This window comes from Condylura cristata, unplaced genomic scaffold, assembly GCF_000260355.1.
Source record: "Condylura cristata isolate star-nosed mole 26May11 unplaced genomic scaffold, ConCri1.0 scaffold00025, whole genome shotgun sequence".
Lineage (NCBI taxonomy): Eukaryota > Metazoa > Chordata > Mammalia > Eulipotyphla > Talpidae > Condylura > Condylura cristata.
The window spans coordinates 32171163-32181774 of NW_004567126.1; the positions used below are offsets into that span (position 1 = coordinate 32171163).

Below are 10612 nucleotides of genomic sequence, written 5' to 3' on the forward strand. Positions count from 1 at the left end.
GGGTGCCGTCCCCGCAGCACTGTGAGGCTGCAGCCCGGCCGCGCGAGCTGCGTCCAGGCCAGGGAGGGACCCCAGGGCCAGCAGACCCCCGTCTCCCGGCTGCCCTCTCAGCAGTGGGTGTCAGTGGACCTGCTGTCCTGCTCCTACTCTGTCTCTGGGGGGTCCTCTCACCCCTGCACCTCTGGCCTGCACCCCAGCTCTTGTATGAATAAATACACCTTAAACAAAACAAAAAGGTAGGGACGAAAGGCCTGTTTATTACTCACTGAGCAATGTAGTCTTTTTTTTTTTTTTTAAGATTTTATTAAGGCACACAAGGGCGGGGATACAGGCAGAGGTGGGGGTGAGAGGACTCCCCGGAGACAGAGCGGGGAGCAGAACAGGCAGATCCACTGAAGCACACTGCTGAGTGGGGCAGCGGGGTGGGGGGGGGAGACAGAAGGGGTCTGCTGCGCCCTGGGGTCCCTCCCTGGCGGGGGGTCAAACTCAAGCCACAGGGGCTGGCCTTAGCCTGGCAGTGCTGCGCTTTAACTCCTGCGCCACCAGCTTCGTGGCATTTTAGGCTCTGAAGGCCAGAGCCAGTTAAATTGAGCAATTAAACACTGCCAGTTCAGTGCGCAAGCAGCCACCCAGAGCAGAAAACAAATGTAGCACCCACAGACAGGCGGGAGGCGCACGCCCCGCGGCAGCAGTCTTAAGCCGGCATGACAACAAGACGCCCTGGCCAGCGGCGGCCCTCGGCTCCGGCTTCGGAGCTTCGCGCATGGGAATCTCAGCTAGGATCGCCCAGTGTCCCGTGTCGAGCTACCTACCCTGGTAGGAGGCAGGAAACGTTCCTGTGACGAGGACTTGCTGGTGTCAGGGTGCACCTGCTTCCCTGACTGTCCCCGTCATGGGGGCACGCTGGGCTGTGAAGAGAGGAACTTCGGTCCCCACCAAACTGAGGCTTCCACATTTGTAGAAAGTGTCATTAAATCTGGAGACAAGATCGGTGCAGAAACCTAGGGAAGGAGAAAGAGCCCTGATGACTGGCCCTCGGGTGGGCTGGGGAGACCAGAGGCCCTGACTCGCTGAGCCTCCACGAGCTGGCTCGGTTTCCCAGCACCGCCTCTCATGTGGCCGTCGGCAAACTCCGGGCAGCCGGCGCCTCTCTGAATGGGATGTGTGGGTGTTTCAGGACGCGGTGGCCTTCGAGGACGTGGCTGTGGCCTTCAGCCGGGAGGAGTGGGCCCTGCTGGACAGTGCCCAGAGGGAGCTGTACAGAGAGGTGATGCTGGAGACCCTCCGGAACCTGACCTCGCTAGGTAAGCATGGCGAGACGCCGCGTTTAGTTGCATTCCACAAAAGCCCTTGACCTAGGATTTGGGCTGAGGACCTGGAAGGCTCTGAGGGGACAGACAGAGGGACACTGACTCCAAGGCCTTCTAGCCTAGTAAAATAAACATCTGGGTCTTGAGCTGATCTTCTCTTATGATGGAGTGCCCGGGCCTTTGGGGGGTTGAAAGGATGGGTCACTGCCCACCCCTAGACAAAATGACGCGCGCCCTTGCTTTGCTTCACTGTGTCACAGTCTTGAGTAACCTTGCGAGGTCTGGCCTGTGAGAGGTTGGGTACGATCCGTGGGATAACAAGGAAGCTGACGAGCGTCTAACAGCACCGAGGCCTAGGTACAAATGTCAGAATCCTTCTAGATGTCACAGACTGGCCTCTCCCTTCCCTGCTTATTTCCTTTAAGTAACTTTTGACAGACATTATCTTGACATGATTCAAGTCACACTGACACACTGAGTGAGGATGGGAAGGCGGGCGGTTGGCTCCATGTCACGGCGTGTTTGTGTCTTGCTCATTGCACCCTTGTGGCCCATTTCTGCTCGGCCAGGGCACTCGCAGCCCACACCCTTGCTCACTGCCTGGTGGAGACAGGAGGAAACCTGGGCGCAGAGAAGCAAAGACCTCTCCAGGGGAGGCATCCTGCCAGAGGCTGCCCCAGTTAGGGGCTGTCATGTTTGGAAAAGTGAGATAAACGAAAACCCCACTTCTGTCTGACTGGAAGCCTTGCAGTAGGTTGTTGTGCAAAGTCAGCCTTCTCTGCTTGGGGAAAGCCCTTCCCTGTACTCTCTGTAAATCAGCCCCTGGCACGGGCCTCTCCTCCCCTTTCTTTCTGTTCTACGACTCTTACTACCCTGTCTGGTGACTGTCCAGGTCGTCTGAGTAGAGATTACTCTGAGGCAGTTGCTCACCATCTTAACTCCAGTGCCTGTTCCCAAAGTCCTGAAGCAGCCTCCATGCTAAGGGCCCTTTGCTTACAAGTGCCTTCACTTTTTATTTCAGGGTCTGAGATGCAACTTGAAACTATTGAAACAGTTGCTTTGCAAGATCTTTATGGAGCAAAAATATCCAATAAACAGAAAATAGTAACATTCAAAAGGAACGATGCTTGGTCATCTATTTTACACAAAATCTGGGAATACTGCCTCACCGACTATCAGAACAAAAGCTGTGAGAAACATTTGAGGTGAGTGTCATTCATCTAAGACAAAATAGTGCCTTGAAAGAGAAATCTAAAATGTCATGAAATTTTAAAAACCTGGATATGAGATGAGGTCATAAATTGGAATTTCCTAAAAATTTTTTACAAGATATTTTTTCCACAGATAAGACTGAGATACTTGATGTCTGGCACATAATTCAATAGTGAGTAATTATGAAAAAATTCAAGAATTAAAAACTCAGTTGGCTACTATAAAGTCCTCTGTGAGAACCTTCAGATTATAATTTGACATGAAAGGAGACATATTAATTGAAAATGGTAAAACTGTATTACTAATAATGTATATTTTTATTTTTGAAAGGAGTTCTGGGGTGGAGAATATCTGTGAATATAATGAAGAAAATCAATGTGGACAAACCTTCAGCCACGTTCCAAACCTTTATAAACTCAAGAGAACAACTGAGGTGAAATCCTATGAATGCTATGAGTGTAAAAAAGCTTTCCCAGATCAGTTATCTCTGAAGAATCACATCAAGTCTCACACTGGAGGCAAACCATACCAGTGTAAGGAGTGCGGGAAAGCTTTCTATTTTCTTGCTTGTTTCAAGAAGCACATGAAAATTCCGATCGAAGAGAAGCCCTATGAGTGTGAGGAGTGTGCCAAAGCCTTTGGCTGTTCCTCGTTCTTCAGGGCACACATGAAGATTCACACTGGAAAGACAAGCTACGAGTGCAAGGACTGCGGGAGAGCCTTTAGCTGTTCTTCGTCCCTGACAGAGCACAAAAGAATCCACAGTGGGGATAAGCCCTATGAGTGCAAGGACTGCGGGAAAGCTTTCAGTTGCTCCTCCTCACTCTCCAAACACAAAAGGATCCACAGTGGGGATAAGCCCTACGAGTGCAAGGACTGCGGGAAAGCCTTTAGTTCTTCCTCCCACCTTATAATACACCTAAGAATCCACACTGGAGAGAAGCCCTATGAATGTAAGGAGTGTGGGAAGGCCTTCAGTGAGTCCTCCAAACTCACTGTGCACTTGAGGACCCACACTGGAGAGAAGCCCTATGAATGTAAGGAGTGTGGGAAGGCCTTCAGTGAGTCCTCCAAACTCACTGTGCACTTGAGGACCCACACTGGAGAGAAGCCCTATAAATGTGAGGAGTGCGGGAAGGCCTACAACTGCCCCTCCTCCCTAAGTATCCACATGAGGAAGCACACTGGCGAGAAGCCCTATGAGTGCCTGGAGTGTGGCAAAGCCTTCTATCTCCCCACTTCCCTTAATACACATGTGAAAAATCAAAGCAGAGACAAACCCTATGAATGTAAGGAATGTGGGAGAGCCTTTAGCTGCCCCTCATCCTTCAGAGTGCATGTGAGGGAACACGTGGGAAAAATACAGTATGAATGTAAGGAGTGTGGGAAGACCTTTAGTCGCTCCTCGTCCCTCACGGAACACTTGAGGACGCACAGCGGAGAGAAACCTTATGAGTGTAAGGAGTGTGGGAAAACCTTTATTAGTTCCTCCCACCTTACAGTACATATTCGAACTCACACTGGAGAAAAACCTTATGAATGTAAGAAATGTGGAAAAGCCTTTATTTATCCCTCAGCTCTTAGGATCCACATGCGAACACATACCGGGGAGAAGCCCTATGAGTGTAAGGACTGTGGGAAAGCCTTCCGCCACTCTTCGTACCTGACTGTGCACGCCAGGACGCACACGGGTGAGAAACCCTTTGACTGCCTGGAGTGCGGGAAAGCCTTCAGCTGCCCCTCTTCCTTTCGGAGACATGTGAGAAGCCACACTGGAGAGAAACCATACGAGTGTAACGAATGTGGGAAAGCCTTTGTTTGCCCTGCGTACTTTCGAAGACATGTGAAAACACACACCAGAGAAAATATATTATAGTAATTAAAAATGTGCAAGAATTTTTGAAATCTTAACTTGGAAGGTCTCATACCATGAAGTCACCTTATGAATGTAAAAAAGTAGGAAGCTTCATTCTTTTTTTTTTTTTTTTGAGGTGTCTGAGCTCTCACAACTCGACACCATGTACGCAGACCACACGATCCACTTTCACGTGCATCCTAGCTGTATGTAAGTTCGGACAGAAGCAAAGCCTCACCTGAGCCGGGGACTGCTGACTCACTGATTTCCAAATTTTATTTTCTAATGTGCTCTCCCATTCCTGTCCTGACCCTTCTCCTTCCTCCTCCCCTACAGAATGTCTCTGATCTAGAGTTGTCCCCACCCCCAATCTCGTATTTAGTTCCTCCACATTCCTCACTGATTTTCATTTAAGAAGATGAAAGTATTTGGTTTGCACTTAGGTGCAGTTAGCTATACTTTTTCCTTTGGTGTTTTTCTTTATTTCTAAAAGTTTACCTATTCACTTCCCTCTACTCACCTCGTACTATTCTGTTAAGGCTTTTATATTTTTAGATGCATTAATTTCTAAGTATACTGTTTAATGAAATTTCACATGTACGTATACATTCTAATTATGGGTCCGCTTATCCTGTAATGGTTTTCTTTTGAACCTCATTTATCCCTAAATAATTTGGAAAGGGAAAAGAAAATCTGTTATTCCAGGAAGTTAATTTATTTTGTCCTTTTTCAATAATTGCTCTAGGAAAGCACAATTTTTATTTGTTACAATTTATTGGATTTGCTTGTTCTTGACTGATGTGTGCATGTTATCATGCAGTATTTGCCATATGTAGTTATGCACTTGGCTTTTGATTACCTTTGCCAGACATGTACACGTCTGTCTTGGAAAAACATGACTGACTCAGTGGGTAGACTCTATGTTTAGATTTGGGAGGTATTTCAGTTTTTTCAAAAAGGTGACTACCTTATAGGCCTAGAAGTGGCGCAGGGAACCCAGGTGCTCCCCACACGCGGTCAGCGCTTCCTGGTTTTAGCTGTCACCAGAGTATGTGTTAAAAATATATTGCTTCTAATTTTCACTTACCTGGTATTTAATAATTTTGAATACTTCTTATATTTGTTCAGTATTTAGTTACTGTATGAGGACACCTGTTGAATCATTTTAGCCACTTTTGATTCCTTATTTATTTGCAGAGTTTCCTTTCGGCTGCTTGCTCTTAATTGTATGTGTGTGTTTAGATCTAATTACATAGCTGGGATACCTGGAACATTATATATTATATGTACATGGATTATAGCATATATATGCACACATATATTGCAGATAAATTTTCCCATCACTGGCTTGCCTTTTCATTATTTTTGTAAGCTGTGAAGGGAAGTTACTGGCTTAATTAATGAGCAGTTCCTTATTATAACTAGATTCAGGTCTGGCTGGATACTGGAGCTAAAAAGATGTTACCTTGATGTTTTCTCTTGACTGTGTATTTCCTGCATTAGTTAAAACCCAGGCCACTTTCTGGGTGGAAGCCTCGTAAAGAGAGTGGGTTTGAAGAGTTCTGTGTGAGCCTCCTTGACTTGCTGCTAGGAAATCGCTGTGGTCAGAGAAAATATTTCCCACTGGCTACTGTGCTCACCCAGGGGTCAGAGCAGTTACATCATCGTGTCCTGATGGTTGTGATGGACATGAGGGCCCACTCATGTCCATCACATGGGGCCTCTCCACAGACCTTTCCTCAGGGCAGTTTATCCCCTGCAGCTCCAGGAGTCAGCTTCTCGAGCCCAGAAGCTTAGCTGCCAAAAGCCCAGTGCTTTTAACCACCAAAGCCTCGCATTTAACAACAGCCTCAGCCCTTTGCCAACCCAAGGCTGCAGCTCTGCTCCTGCTTCCCATCAGCTCCTGCTAAGTCCCCAAAGTGTCTACATCAAATTGACATCATGGCAGGAACCCAAAAATGCACCCCCTGCCTCTGGCCCCGGGACCACCAAGATGGCTCCAAGTCCCACACCCATCTTGGAGGTTACTCCGCAGCATTATAATTGCCCCAACTTCGATTCTGTCATACTGATGGCCACCTAGCCTGTGGGACTCTACATGGCTCATCTCTAAGCCCCCCGCCCCGCGCAGGTCTGAGCAGGAGAAGAGCCCACCGCCCTCTGCATACGCAGCTTCCCCAGGCAGCTCAGCTCCGGCCCTGGCTCACTGCGGCCTATAGTCCCAGTAAGGGGGAAGTGGATGGGAGCCTGGCACCCCCTTCACCTCAGTCTAAGTACCAGTGTCTCAGACTGAGCAGCCTGCGCCTGGGCTGCGGCTCCCCAGCCCCTTCCCATATAAGGGGAGCCGCAGAGATAGCATCAGAGTCTGTTACAAATGAACCACTAGCAGTGAGTGCATGATGCCACATGAAAAGGCCAAGTAATTCATGGAAGAGGATAGGGCGCATTCAAAGTGCACCAAGATCGGAAAGCGCTTGCTGTTGAAGTCAGACACCCAAGAGGTCCCAGGAAGAGACTAAAAAACCCCCACAGGTAGGTCCTCACACAGGTAGGTCCTCACAAGTCCCAGGGCAAGTTAGGGCAGTCAGGCAACCTCAGGGACCGTGTGGGTAGGGCAGGAGCATTAAGGAGGCGCCAGAGGTGATGAATTCCAAAGGGGACTGACTAGTCGAACAGCCCAGGACCAGGCAACAGGGTGTTCCAGACAAGGGTGATAAAGAAAAGTGTGCAGAGATCGACCCCCCCTGCCAGCTTGGGCGGGCAAGCTGTGTCCTCTGCTCCCTCCAAGTCCCCGGGCCCGTCTGGGCACAGACCCCCAGGAAGAGCCGGGAGCAAAGAGCCTCTTCACCTGCTGTTCCTTTCTCTGGAAGCGACCTTCCTGCCTTTTCTCCAGAAGGAAAAAGAAACCTTTCCAGTAGGTCGATCTCCACCCCGAGACCTGAAACCCTCAAGGATCTGGCATGTCCTTGTGAGAAGAAGGGACAGTCGGCTTATTGTAGTGTGTCTTGGGCTTTCCCTGGGGTTATTTTGTTTGAAAACTTTGGGTCTCCCGGTCCAACACGCTTCACTTCCTACAGCAGATGGTTTTCAGTTATGTCGTTAGACAGGTTTTCTGAGCTGTTCCCCTTCTGCGTCTCCGTCTGGGATCTCAGTGATCTGCAGGGAATCCTGGCGGGGATGTGTTCTGACAGTTACCTTTCCGAGTCAGACTCCGGAGACTCAGTGTCCCCCAGAACACGCCAGGGCACACTGGCTGGTCTCTGAAGTGCCCTGCGTGAGCAGTTGTGCCCAGGGGGAGATATTCATTCCAGGGGAGATGGACACCTCTCTGGAAAGAGAATATGCATATGTCCAGGGGATTAAACTTGGCCCCTTGGATTCAAGGGATTCACGTAGAAACTGGAGCAAAAATAAGCCATCTACTTAATTAGGAGCTCTGAGAGTTCAGTCTCGGATCCCCTCCCAGAGCTCTCCCAGGGCTAATCAGCCGGCTCCCGGTGCCCTTCTGCTTCCCCCAGGACGTCTGAGCTCTCTGAAACCAGCACCTGCCATGCACTGTCTACTCTTTTTATACCGACTGTCCAAGGAACCAGAGACCAATGTGACAAGTCCTCTGAGTGACGCCGCAGGGAGATTTAGAAGGAAAAAGTTGTGAGGGAAACGAAGACTTACTAAGCATGTCTTCTGGGAGACAAGTCGATGAGACAACAAAAGGGTGGTGGCTAAAAATCCTCCTCGCTTCGTGACCTTGGTGCTGAAGGGGATTCTCTCTACTCACGTGTCCTCTCCACTCACGCGTCCTCTGTTGCCAGCTCAGCGTCCAGTTCCAGGCCTTCTCCCCTCCGCAGCGGGAACTGGCCCTCCTTTGTGTCTGCTCGTCTCTGACTCTGCTGTATGTTCACGCTAGCGCTCTCTAGTTCTGAAGCGCTGACCAGTGAAGCAGGCCAGAAGGATGACAACCCCCAGCTGGGAGTCAGGGAGGTGTGAGGTCTACCCCAGCCTCTTCCATTTAATGCCCAGTGGGCCGTGGGCATGATTTTTATGTTCCGTGGATCTTTTTCTCATCCGCAGACATGTGAGTATAAAGAGCGCTTTGATATGCTTGTAGAACAACGGGTAGAATGGCCACAATGGTGTTACTTGAAAAATACCCTTTATCTATTCATTCAGAAATACACGATACACTCCAAAAATGATTTTAGAAACCCATAGAACACAATACATAGAACAAAGAAAATGTAACCTTGAGTGTATATGACAACTATTGTGGCAGGAAAAATAAAGCAGATCTAAAACTGGGTACATGATTATACCAGTAACCAAAATGCTCCACAGATTGGTACTCACTTGCCCAAATTGGGCTCCTGATAAGTTGGAGAGTTCCAACAAAGACAAGAGACTGTACCATTAGGATGGAATTTGACTATATAAATTAAGATAAAAAAACTAAAGAACAAGTGTTACAGTCCCAGTAGGGGTCAGTTTGCCCTCTCCTCACGTGGGAGAGCCCAGCATGATGTCTCCGTGTCCCACGGCAGCCAGGCTTCGCACCCTTCCCTACTCCCCCTCCCATAACATGTGGCTTTTCCAGATACGTAGCTACATGAGTTTCAGTGGCAAATTCAGGGCAAGGAGGAGACAGGGAAGGCTGGCTTCCAAAGGGCAGTCTTCCTGCCCAGTAACTGCCCATGGCATTCGCTAACCAGCCAGCATAGCAGACAAGGCGGACAGCTTGGCATCCTAACTAGGCATATGGCCACATCCAAATGTAATCAACTTCTGCACAAGAAACTCGGAGGAGACTAAGGAAGGGGAGGGTGGGCGCACTGGGTGGGCAGCTCTGGCCCAGCGACAGAGGGCAAGTCTACAGCTCCATGATGTGAAGCCACAGTTGCGTAGGAGAGGCGTGGCCTTCTAGAAACTGAGGTAAGCATGCACACTGGCCATGTATCTGTTTTCACTCCAATATCAGCGTGTTTTGATGAATTTATCCTGATTAAAATTCACTGAACTTCTTGAACATGTTGACTCATACCTTAGCCCAAACTTGGGGATATGTTGGACTTCTTCAAATCTGGCATCTCTCACCCTTGAACTCCTACTGGAGCTCTGTGTGCCACACAACTTTCGTAGGCTCTGTTCATTTTCTTCTTTGCCTTTCCTGCCTGCTGCTTAAGCCATATCATCTCTGTTAGCTGGCCTCCAGCTTTGTGGGTCATCTCTTCTCTCTGTTCAAATATGCAGAGAAGCCTTCTAGTTAATTTCTAATTTCAGGTATCATGGTTGTGTTCCGGAGTTTCTAGCTGACTGTAAGGTTCCCTATTGCTGATTCTGAGAGATCCCCCTGTAGTTCCAGTGTTTTTGTGGTGCCTGATCCCACCATTCACTTTGGCACGACTCGAACCAGCTTCTAGCACTTTCTAAAGCACATGTGTGCAAATATATATGTATATAAAATTACTGACTATAATATCAGTCTAGTAGGTGGTGGCTATATTACTTTTTAAAACTATACTATATGAATTTTAATAAAGTATGAAAAAAAAAAACAGGCATAATGGACACCAGGCTTTCCAGAGACACCGAAGAGAATCACAAAATATACGTGTAAAATAACATACTATCACAAAACATGTAAATCAGTGTAAATTACACATTTATACATTTGCTTTAGCGAGACACTGGATTTGCCAGCAATGCTTGGATGAGATGGCATTCATCTATAAAACATCAATCTGCACAAAATCATAATGCATAAGTTTCTCTTTTTGGTTACATGTTAAATAAAGACGTTTGAAAGAAGATGCAGAGAAAATAAAAATGCGGCGCTAAAACCTGAAAGACTAGAAGCCGTAGACCTCCAGGCCGCCACTGCCTGAGTGGTCACGCGTGGGGAGCTTCCACCCAGCTGCTTACTGCACGTTTGACTCAGTGGATCTGAGTGGGGCCTGGGAACTGCATTCAAGGAATCTCTTGGATAACGCTGATCCTGTTTTTTTGGGGGGTCTCATTTTGAGGCGCTATGCTGCCTTTGGACCAAAGACTGCATGTCCACCAAGTAGTGACAAAAATGGAAAGAGCAGAGAGACGCATCCAAAGTGTTGATTTCCCCCAAGGAGGGCAGCTGGAGCCAAGTAGCACCTGTCTGATCCCCTGACCTGGAATAAAGGCACCCCGTTTCTGTGCCCTGGGATGATGAATGGTCTTTCTCTTTCCTGGCAGTTATTTCACCCAC

At 48.3% G+C, this 10612-nt stretch overlaps 1 protein-coding gene across 1 annotated transcript; it reads left to right on the top strand.

Annotated features, from left to right (window-relative positions):
* Nucleotides 1-1024: 1024 nt before the first annotated feature.
* Nucleotides 1025-5723, top strand: ZNF699 (zinc finger protein 699). Its single transcript, XM_012729460.1, has 4 exons — nucleotides 1025-1039; nucleotides 1178-1304; nucleotides 2332-2515; nucleotides 2853-5723. The coding sequence occupies exons 1-4, from the start codon at nucleotides 1025-1027 to the stop codon at nucleotides 4396-4398; spliced, it is 1872 nt and encodes a 623-aa protein (XP_012584914.1). The 3' UTR covers nucleotides 4399-5723.
* Nucleotides 5724-10612: the final 4889 nt, after the last annotated feature.

Bases quoted from the DNA above. Each gene is read 5' to 3' on its own strand.
- ZNF699 (XM_012729460.1), top strand. The intron at 1,305-2,331 runs GTAAGCATGGCG...TTTTTATTTCAG, and splicing joins CCGGAACCTGACCTCGCTAG to GGTCTGAGATGCAACTTGAA. The intron at 2,516-2,852 runs GTGAGTGTCATT...TATTTTTGAAAG, and splicing joins AGCTGTGAGAAACATTTGAG to GAGTTCTGGGGTGGAGAATA.